At 41.8% G+C, this 10,693-nt stretch overlaps 3 protein-coding genes across 3 annotated transcripts; all 3 read left to right on the top strand.

Moving 5' to 3' along the window:
- The first annotated feature begins 258 nt into the window (after positions 1-258).
- Positions 259-1,354, top strand: LOC130691590 (endocuticle structural glycoprotein SgAbd-3-like). Its single transcript, XM_057514549.2, has 3 exons — positions 259-401; positions 487-617; positions 695-1,354. The coding sequence occupies exons 1-3, from the start codon at positions 285-287 to the stop codon at positions 948-950; spliced, it is 504 nt and encodes a 167-aa protein (XP_057370532.1). The 5' UTR covers positions 259-284; the 3' UTR covers positions 951-1,354.
- A 6,440-nt stretch (positions 1,355-7,794) lies between these two features.
- On the top strand, positions 7,795-8,960 carry LOC130691557 (larval cuticle protein LCP-17-like). The gene is made up of 3 exons (XM_057514508.2): positions 7,795-7,950; positions 8,016-8,179; positions 8,246-8,960. The coding sequence occupies exons 1-3, from the start codon at positions 7,942-7,944 to the stop codon at positions 8,793-8,795; spliced, it is 723 nt and encodes a 240-aa protein (XP_057370491.1). The 5' UTR covers positions 7,795-7,941; the 3' UTR covers positions 8,796-8,960.
- A 725-nt stretch (positions 8,961-9,685) lies between these two features.
- Positions 9,686-10,539, top strand: LOC130691601 (cuticle protein CP14.6-like). Its single transcript, XM_057514559.2, has 3 exons — positions 9,686-9,811; positions 9,903-10,066; positions 10,130-10,539. Exons 1-3 carry the CDS (start codon positions 9,803-9,805, stop codon positions 10,383-10,385), a joined length of 429 nt encoding a protein of 142 aa, XP_057370542.1. The 5' UTR covers positions 9,686-9,802; the 3' UTR covers positions 10,386-10,539.
- Positions 10,540-10,693: the final 154 nt, after the last annotated feature.

Raw genomic sequence — 10,693 nt, 5'->3', positions numbered from 1 at the left:
GAAAGAGATAAAGACAGGAGATGAGGGTCGGCTTTGGCAACGGCAAACAACTTAAAAAGGACCGAAAGGCAAGACGAAGGAAGAGGACAAAAATAAATAGAAAATAAAAGCAGGTGAGGCGGTTGGCTGAGGGGGGAGGATGGGAAGGAAAACACCCGGTTCAAATGCACCTCCTCCCCAAATAAAGAAGAAGAACTAAAACGGAAAAAAAAAAAAAAATATTCTCCCATCAGAGGTAGAGTAAGAGAGCTGTCCGTGTGTATATAAAAGGAAGAACTCGTCCGATGAAGAGAACCAGTAGCCAACCGCATCCTACTACACACACACACACACTGACCATCAGTGCAGATTGTTCTATTCACTCAAATCCCACATTACCAAACTTAAACAAAATGAACGTGGTAAGCCTTGTGCCAAAATCCGCAACATTCACTTTTGATTTTTCATGTATTTTTGATTATTGAATTGATGCGCATTTGTTTTTAGTTCATTCTCGGAGTCTTCTGTGGTCTGTTGGTCGCCTGCACCGCAGCTCCCGCTAAATTAGACGAAGTCAAGCCCATCGCCATCGTCCGATCGGCCAGTGAGAACAACGCTGATGGCAGCTACGCTTACAGGTATGCATACAACAAACATCACCTGAATTTGAGTGAGATCTATTGGAATACTTGAATTGATTTTTGAAAACAATCAGTTTCGAGGGCGAAGATGGCACCAAGATGGAAGCAAGTGGCAACCAGAAGCAAGTCGGACCTAAACCAGAGGATGTCGGAACCGTATCACGCGGATCTTACTCGTTCACTTCTCCCGATGGTGTCGTCCTCACTGTCAACTGGACAGCCGATGAGAACGGTTTCCAGGCCACCGGTGATCATTTGCCAACTCCTCCCCCGATGCCCGAGCACGTCGTGAAGATGTTGGCCGATCTGAAGGCTGCCGGTCTTCTGTAAACAAATTCGTACGACCAACCTGACCTGGATATAACCCGAACGAAAGAGCGACATTTGAACGATTGCGATGGTACAACAAAAACAACCAAACGATGTAAATATCAACCGATCTGGTGGCACACGCAACGCACACGAGCACATAGACTTCCTTCTTTCCTTTCGGTTTGCTTTTCCCTCTTTACGGCGTCGTGAAAACGGATCGGTCCTTTCGAACATGTTACCTTTTCATTAGAACATGCTGAACATTTGGAGACAATCACATCCGATTCCGCAAACAAACGTCGAGGAAAATATGTTAGCCATTTATTTGTTTACTCGTCCATCCCTTTTATTTTTTGTTCTCCCAGATTTCTTTCTCTATTTTGTGAAAAGACAACAATACAAACGACAGTTTTCTCTAAGAATCAGAACGTTTTCTTTTTATGTTGCCTACCTTTGGGAACGAAAGTGATGAGCGAAGAAAACTCAACGTCCATAGTCATAAACAACTTTCGTCTTCAGTTACAGGTAGACGGGCATCAAACAAAGTTGGGCCGCAGTTTAAGATGAAAAGCGAAAATGCTATGGATTTTTACGAGACTTGGTCGATTGCCTAACGTGATGTAGTACATTCAAAATGGGTAGATGTTGATGAACTAAAATCAGGCCACGGGTGACATCAAAAGAGAGATTCCTATTGCGTGCATGCATGCCTAAAAGACATACCTATTGTTGATGGAACAAAAAAAATAATAGTTTTTATTTTATTCAGAAGCCCTGATGATATCAGCGCATGTCGCCGGTCTTGTCCGCCATAACAACGAATTTTATTTTCCCAAAAGAAAGAATTATAATAGCCATGTTTTAAACTAGGAAATAAAGACATCAACCCTGGCCGATTTGGTGACAATTCACTGTTCCTTTTTCATGGATTTTAGCTATTCGAAATTTCCTTGTTGGTGGTCTGGCTGGTTCCCCATAAACATATCAGAAGACGATTCTAACTTTCGATAAAGCGCATCAGTTCCATCAAGGTCGTTTACGAGTCCATCCCTTTGTGCGACGTGAATCTCGTCGCATTTAAAAAGAAGCGTCTTGCAAGAGTCGCTTGAAAATCCCGGAACAATCACGCTACGATTTCAACGAAATAGCCCCTTTTCTCTGAGGCTACCAACACATGTCGGCATAGATCCATTCCGAAAGGCCTTCACAGCTAAAAAAAAGAAAATTCTGGTACAAACTATTCGGCCAGGTATTAATGATTTTTTCGCCTCCGGACTCTTCTTCTAAAGTATCATCACAATAACCTCCCAAATCAGACAGCCATAGTCTTTGACGTGAAAGTAAAAGGGGGAAAGAAAAAGGATGGGATAAAAAGAATATGAAAGCGTCGATGTATTTTTTTTTCTAGTAGACAAAAAAAAAAAAAAGGGCGAAACCCCAACGACGAGACGAAGGAAACGGAGACTTGCATCCATTAAAACCACTCACTGACTTGCCTCTTTTCCTTTTTTTTTTTTTTTTTACATCACTGACTCGTGCATAAGAAGAATGAAAGTGGTAAATCCCGAAAGTGTGTGTGTTGTTTTCTGTCTGCGTGTGACTAGGCAAGAAAATTCAAACATTCACGTTTATTTTTTTTTTTCATTTTTGAAAATTTCATTCTGGGTGTCTTCCTCGGTCTGGTGGCCGTCCGTCTGGGGCCGCTCCTACCACGATTGAAATGATCAATAGGCTGACAGTGGCGTCGTCAGCTCAATCAGTGAGGGAATCACGCCAACTTACATTCCCAAATCACTTAAGCAGTAAACCTCATTTGCATACATGGATGCTCTTACGGGGAGAGTGATGCACCACTGCCCTTAATAACGACATGTTTTTTTTTTTTTTACAATCACGTCAGATTTGAAATCAACACCAAGGACGATGAGAAGCGCCAATCAAATACAAACGACGTTTCGACTTTGAACGAGAAAGGATTCGTTCCGTGACCAGTGGTTATTGGCCAAACCCTTTGGTGCCCTAAGACGTCGCAAAAAAATTGCTGTTTCCTCGCAAATTGTCCAACTATTAATTGTTTGATCGTCCAGTAAGACGTGCCTTATCTCGAGTAGTTTGCATGCAAAAAGGGTTCATTCCATGGCAAATCACAGAAATGGACTCTCTCTTTCTTCCCTTTCTTTTTTCAAGCAAAATTCGGTGGTTAATCAGCTCCGATTGCGTATCTCCTCTTGTATATGGCTGCCTACACAATAGCTATTGTTTCCTTTTTTTTCAAACAGACAACAATTCGAGTATCGCTGCCGACCAACGTTAACGGCAAAAGATGTATACCGAATGATTTGCATCGATGCACTTTTGCTGATACCTCAACAGCGTACACTCCCCAAAAGGAATAAAAGTACCTTCAAGAAACATCCTATTTAAAAAAAAAAAAAATAGAAACTAAAAAGATGTCCTCGAAATTGGGTTTCTCTCATCAAAGATATGACGTCATTCCTTTACAAAATGCCGATACACATCAGAACGTTTGATCGCTTCTATAAAAGTCCAGCATCAAATGTCGATAAACAATAAGCCAATCGGCCGGCACATTATAATTTGTTTTCTCCTAGTTTGTTTATAGTTATATGTCTAGACATCCGCCCCGAAGAAAAAAACGCATGCAAAAATATAACGTTAAGTGGAATATAGTCGGGATGTATATGAGATCATGCGAGACGTAAGCCTATACTCATAGGTGGGACTCGTTTACTTCCCACGGTCAATCGTCACCACCGGTGAGATTCGGTTTATCACATCATTGCGTGAAAGAGTATTATACACCTTACACATATATATGGTTTACGCTTAGTTGATTAACACTGCCATAACAATCGCGAGATTTTTTTTTTTCCCAACAGCAAACACTTGTTGCGAATCGCGTTTCGCACGATCGGAGGGATTTAAAAAAAAAAAGGACAACAAACGAAAGCGACCCGATTCGCATGGAAATCTCAATTGGGAATGCGATGCATGTTCGTTTCGGTGACGAACGGCCACGCAAACAAAAATTCGCGAATTCTAATCATCATGAACTTTCCTTTCTTTCCAACGGCTCATTAAAAAAAAAAAAAAAGCCGAACGGGAAGTTGTGCACAGCACCGCGAAGGGAAATGACGTTTCATTCATGTTAATGTCGGCGCAAAATGAGAAGCAAATGCCCCAAATATTTTGCAAAACAGCAGGTCGTTTCTTAAAGCTTAAAGAATTTATTAAAAAAAAAAAAATATATATTCTATTGTCAAGAACTTGTTATCATGATGGATGAAATGTTTTACCATCTACGTGTCTTCATTTTCTCTTTCTTTTAACGGGCCGTCACGATCGTTGATTCTTCGTTCGCTATGGGCGACTCTCGCTATCCAAATTGGTGTAACGGAATAAAAATGAAAGTGTATTTCATTTTCTAACAAGCTCAGACATATATAAAAAAACAAAACATGGATGCGGCCATGCCCAATTAGGTTACGGCACATCCGATATTCTCGATGCGTACAATTCATTCGAGGGCTTTCGAAAAAGAAATAAATGGAAACAGCCAGCACTGACTGGATAACGCGCGACGTCTTTCCCACAGCAATGAGACAGGTGGATTGAACAAATGTCTTGATTTTCTCCTACCAACTGATTCTACAAATCGTGGTGGTGAATTGAAGAAACGGCGGCCCTGTTAAAAGTGTCGTTTCCAATTAAACACTCTTTTATAGTTGTCAACCTTTACACGCAGCACACGTCTGTGTGTGTGTGTGTGGCGACAGAATTGGCATTCGGTTACGCCAATTGGTTTTTACGATGAGAAAATCGACCCGCAGAAATCGTTATTGTCAAAAAAATAACAGCTGATTCATTGCAAACCTGATAGTCCTAATAATCGCAATACGCCTCATGTGGATTTCATTTTTTTTTTTTGTGTCGAATCATATTCCTTATGATGATATCTGACGGCTAATCAACAGGTGCTTGTACAGGTATTCGCACTACTTCAAATTTCGGCAGCGGCCAATCCCGCATGACTCGTGGAAATGTATGCCAACGTTTACGCCCAATGACGAGGCTCCTCTGTCAACTATCCGCACGCCACCGGAAGCTCCATCAAGTGATAACCCACCTACATGTGCATAACAAAGCAGGTCGCACAAAGATTTGAGTTGTTAGATAGAAACTTGATTTTTTTGGAGGCTATTCTTTTATGGTAAATAGGCTGTGTAACGACGTATATAGGCGAGCGGCTTAGACCTTGACTGAATACATTGACGGACTATCACATTCGCTCCAATGAAACCCACACACTCGTTAATATTCAATGGCAAAAGGAACATGGTGTTGCTGTACATAGCGGCACACCACCGTGGGATTTAAAGACTACATGTTACGTTGATTTAGAGATTGATGGTTATACATTTCGGCGTTGGATTTGATGATGAACAACAACAACAAAAAATTGATCGAGCTTGCTCTCGGTAACGTGTTCACAAGGTAGTCGAAAGGGTTCGCCCACTGATTATGATTTGAGAATGACTGGTTTGGTTTCATGGCTGAATGTTGCCGGTATCGGCGGTTTGCAACGCGACCTTCACCTGGATTATTTTCACCGTTCTAGAAACGATGATTGCGTATAGAAACAAACGAGCATGTATAGCGATCGAGCTGCCATTGGAACCACAGCGAAATGCACAAACAAATATATATTTTTTTTATTGTAGTTTTGATTATACAGAAACGGCAAATCATACAGAATTGCCTTACAAAAACATTGCCGTCATACTTTTCTACTTCAATTAAAAACAAAGGGACGTTGATTTTATATCGACTTACTTTCACTTGTTGTCGTTTCTACGAAATAAGAAAATGTTATTTTAAGAAAATCAAATTTAGCTAACGCTAACAGAGCTACCCACAATGCAATACCTGGAATTCCTAGAAACTTGCATAGCGCACAAGGCAAACAGGTTGCGCACGTTGGCAACAGTTTATGTGCAGGTATACCACCTTAGTTGAACCTACGAACAATAAGTTACAGCAGTGCATCCTATAAGCATACGGAAAGAGGACATGTATGATTGTTCCAAAATGCTTTCTCTCCCATTTTTTCAATATGCTAAATATGAATCCACCGATAGAAAAAGTTTCAAGACGTATACGATTATCTATTTGCGCCATAATAATACGCAAATAGAAGCTCCATTTCGTGTTACCTGTTTCGGGTTGGAGAAACTCGGCAAAGAGAGAAATCCAGCAATTATACATCTCAGGATAATTATGTTCCGTTAGCTTCCTGGGCTTGGAGAGGAGGCTCATATTAGAGTCAATGACAAATCAGAAGAATAATGATTTGCAACAGACTTTCCAATTGCCATCTTCCGCTTCCCTCTGTTGTGTGTGCGTGAGTGCCCTGCCGCAACAACAGTCGACCTTCTTACGTTCGGCTCTCAATTTGGAAATACTACCCAATCTACCAGCATAATTTAGCTTTAAATAGTCTCAGTTTTTCGAAAAACATAAATGAACTCGATGACTTTTGTTTCGTGAAAGGATTTTGGAACGCTAGTTTTTTCTGCTGTTAGCCTTCGTTTCGTATACTTCCTTCTTGGAATTCACGAGTATTAACCACACAGGAAAACAATCCCCACTCAAGCGCAATTCTATTTTTGTTACCTTCACTTAAAAATACGTAACAAATAGCAACTTGCAAATGTGCAAAATAACGCGGCCTTGCTGCGGGAAAAAAAAAAAATGCGCAGCTGTACCGGTCCTTCCCCACTATGTGCAATTGCATGCCCTTATTTCCATGTTTATGGTAATATGCTTATCGTTGACTGTCACATTTCCTGTATTGACATTGCGTAAACAACAGTTATGGCACCTTAGCTATGTAGTGCAATAAATTCGTGATCTCATTTGCCAATTCCAGCCGTCCCTGCTCGTATGGTAATTGCGAAGCTATTATACGCCCACCGCATGGCTGGAACAGATATACACATACACACTAAAGCTAATTGATTTCAATGTATTTCGAGTCTAAACTAGGTTTGGGAATTTGAAGTGGGGGGAGTTGTCTACCACCCTTGATTTAAAGCCTCAACAGTCATAAGACTTTGCATGATGCAATGTACGAAAAAACGAAAGAAATTGGCTTGAAAATCACGGGGTTTTTTGTTAATGATGAACCGCGTGGGACATGGCGATGACAAATGTTACGTTTCATGTGCGTCATGCGCATGCGAAATGAAAAAGAAAGTTTTTAATAGCATACAACAGTGTTGGGGGGGTTTAAGCTATCAATCACGCGGATGCCTGCCGGGTGATTGTTTTTTATACACCCCTCTAAAATCAGCAGGGCATTTGATGTATCAGCTGTCGATTGCTATGAACAGTGAGTAGTTATTATCTCGCTGCTAAATAACAACGGCCATGACAACGTCATTACGCCCCTTTTTACGCAGCACTTTTTTCCAAAAAGAAAAATTCAATTCAGCGTAAGGGCCGTGTCCTCTTCTGGAAATCTGAAACACACAAGCTTTGACTTTGAAATTGAGGTCAGACTAGTTTCCTTTTTTAGATTGCATAAGGTCAAAGTTACTGTGTAAGGCGATTTCCTGTTAGCCAGTGATGGCTGGAAAAAAAAACCAGCCGAATTTCGTTTGAATTGGCTTTCGGACATCCGTAAGAGGAAATAATCTCGTTCATATTTTCCTTATAGAGCTTCTCATTTGGCCTTTGTGCTTCGATTTAGTATAGCGACTAATCGAAAAAAAACCTCCTTGTTTTTCGTCGCCTGCACAACATGTTCTAGTTCATAGTGAGCACCTTACTTGGATTGACATTTTGTGCGAACCTGAACAGGAAATGGGTCACGACCGCCAACACGTCGTCGAAAAATTTCGAAATTCACTTGTAGTATATAAGACAACGAATGGCAGTTGGATAGACACATTCAATCGCAGCACTTTGCCACGTTCCCAACATCAAAATGAAATACGTACGTAATGCCGATTAGTTAAGAAAACAATTCAAAACTAATGATGTTCATATTCATTCGCATAGACACTTGTTTTCACTGCTCTTATTGCGGCCGTTTGCGCTTCGCCATTGGGTTCGAGTTCTGATCCCACTGCTGCCGATGCGCCATCGATCGAACCCATCACAACTACCCCGATCCCCATTTTGAAACAAGAACTGTCTGTAGAGAACGGAGCATTCGTCAACAAGTAAACCAACTTTTGTCACTAATGGTAAATTGTATGATATCAGATTTAACGTATGAAATTGTGTAGCTTCGAGACTGGACACGGCATCGTCGTCAATGAGAGTGGCAATCAGAAGCAAATCGGTACAGGTAGTGGCACGGTGTCTAGTGGCTCTTTCTCGTTTACTAATCCGGAAGGAGCTGTCATTACCGTTACGTGGATCGCTAATGAGAACGGATTCCAGGCCACCGGTGATCACTTGCCTACTCCTCCACCTACTCCCGAACACGTCGTGAAGATGCTGGCAGACATGGAGGCTGCTGTGGACGCCATTTCCATTGCCACTGAGAAGCCTGTCAGTGCTGTTGTTGTTGCCGAGGGAAATCTGGTGGAAGCTTCCCAAGATCCTGTTCCAGCTGCAAGTTCTCCAGCTCAAGATTCTATGGTTGATGCTGCTCCGGCTGAACCTTCTGCTGATGCAGCTGTTCCAGCTGAAGCTGCCCCAGTAGAAGCTGCTCCAGCTATAAGCAGTCCGGCCGAAACTGTTCCAGTTCAAAACTCTCTGGATGATTCTGTTCCAGCTGAAGATACTCCTGTTGCGTCTGCTCCAGTAGAATCAGCTGCAACTGCCTTGTAGATACACGAAACTCTTCCGTTGATTGAATATCCACGGGTTTTGCCAAGTTTCTGGAACTGCCTCGGCTTGCCTCTTGATTGTCTATTTGTATCATAACGCTCACATGTAGTCTACATTGTTTCGAATTGCTAACGTAATACACGGTTTTATGTTTATGATTGAAAATGCCATTCTAAAAATGAATTTAATGTGCGCTGATAGAGCCCAGCTATTCAATCCTGAAGATCTGGAAACATACTCAGTAGGATCAACGCAATCCCTTTGATGGTTGTCTGATGTACAGTACACCTTTTCGCTAAAACCGAACGCCCATTTCAACGAAATTGGAATCGATACACAAAGAATACATCGTGGTACATCACCAAGAGTATGTCACTAGCATCACGTCATCACGCACGAACGCCAAACAAAGAGAAAGTCTGACAAACTTCTTTCTCGGAAATTTTTGCGAACGAGATAAATGTATCATCCAGGTTCTTTTACTGTCAATTTTATGCGGATATCCATCAAGCCGGTGTTTTTAAACTTCTGCAGGACATCTATGACGACATGATTGACGTTTGACGAATGACCTACGGTCGATAGCGATCGTATACCGAAGAAGCCTAGCAGTCGGTATAGGACTGGAAGAAGCACACGTGTAGAATCAGATATGGAAGAAAATAGCCTTGTGTCAACCGTTTTAAGTGATTTTTAGTGAAAGTAATGCTTCTTGCACAGCATCAACCCTCTCTCTTTTTCGCACACACTTTTAAACCCGTATATGTGTTAAGTGTTCGTTCCCCTTCCGTGAGCTCTGTTTTTATTTTGGATGTCTTTAAATTGCCAAGTGTGGACATAGTTGACTCTCTTCGAAAAGAGCTACAAAAATCCTCTTTCTGATCGCGTTCACTGATAAAATCCAGTATAAAAACACCACGGAGGATCCACCAAAAGTCAGACAATCTTCTGCTTCATTCCAGCAAACATCCAGCTCTACAAACAAACCCCCCCCAAAAACATCCATCATGAAATTGGTAAGCCTATTTTTTGTCCACCGTCTAAAACATCTTGCGTGTTGCAAATTTGCAAAACGAAATTCGAATCTCGTGTGTTGTTTTGCTGCAGTTGATTGTTGTTGCTCTCTTCGCTGCGGCTTCCGCCAACGTCTTGCAAAATCCTTGGCCTTTTACTGTTGTTACTCGCGGTACCAAAGCCGATGCTGAAGTTAAGCCCGTCGCCATTCTAAGATCGAACAACGATCTTAAAGAGGACGGAAGCTGGAGGCACAGGTAAGTGTTTTTAAACAGCCTACCGTCATGATTTATTGAGCTACATTGTCTACCTACTTTCAGCTTTGCCAGTGAGGATGGAATTCAGGTAGAAGCCAGCGGGTTCCAGAAGAGACTCGGACCGAAACCCGAGGACGTTGGAGCCGTTTCTCGTGGATCTTATTCTTACGTCACTCCCGAAGGTGTTGTGCTCACCGTTAACTGGACGGCCGATGAGAACGGCTTCCAGGCTAAAGGTGATCATTTGCCCGTTGCCCCACCGATGCCCGAACACGTTGTGAAGATGCTGGCCGACCTGAGAGCTGCTGGCCGTCTTTAAACTTCATTTATTAATGGACATCCATCGTTAGGACAACTGCTGCCATCGACAATTTCAAAAGCCTGCCAAACCCTTAGATTTCGAAAAACAATTGTACACAACATGTACCATATAACGTTGGAATCAATAAAGAATCCAACTGCTTTTCTATAGACATAGCTGTCTGATTTTTTTTCAGTTCAGGTCTTGCGTTAATTTTATAGCCCCATAACTAGAAATGACTCTTTAAATTGAGTTGCTGTTACACGTGTAATACTTTTAGTAAGAAATCGAGAGTTATGAGGTGTGTTTCGTCGCCTAATTAAGGC

Source organism: Daphnia carinata, chromosome 1, assembly GCF_022539665.2.
Source record: "Daphnia carinata strain CSIRO-1 chromosome 1, CSIRO_AGI_Dcar_HiC_V3, whole genome shotgun sequence".
Classification (NCBI taxonomy): domain Eukaryota; kingdom Metazoa; phylum Arthropoda; class Branchiopoda; order Diplostraca; family Daphniidae; genus Daphnia; species Daphnia carinata.
The sequence above is the reverse complement of the archived record's forward strand: the minus strand, read 5'-3'. Positions and strand labels throughout refer to the sequence as shown.

Bases quoted from the DNA above. Each gene is read 5' to 3' on its own strand.
- LOC130691601 (XM_057514559.2), top strand. The intron at 10,067-10,129 runs GTAAGTGTTTTT...ACCTACTTTCAG, and splicing joins GACGGAAGCTGGAGGCACAG to CTTTGCCAGTGAGGATGGAA.
- LOC130691590 (XM_057514549.2), top strand. From the start codon at position 285: ATGAAGAGAACCAGTAGCCAACCGCATCCTACTACACACACACACACA. The intron at 402-486 runs GTAAGCCTTGTG...ATTTGTTTTTAG, and splicing joins ACTTAAACAAAATGAACGTG to TTCATTCTCGGAGTCTTCTG. The intron at 618-694 runs GTATGCATACAA...GAAAACAATCAG, and splicing joins GATGGCAGCTACGCTTACAG to TTTCGAGGGCGAAGATGGCA.
- LOC130691557 (XM_057514508.2), top strand. The intron at 8,180-8,245 runs GTAAACCAACTT...GAAATTGTGTAG, and splicing joins AACGGAGCATTCGTCAACAA to CTTCGAGACTGGACACGGCA.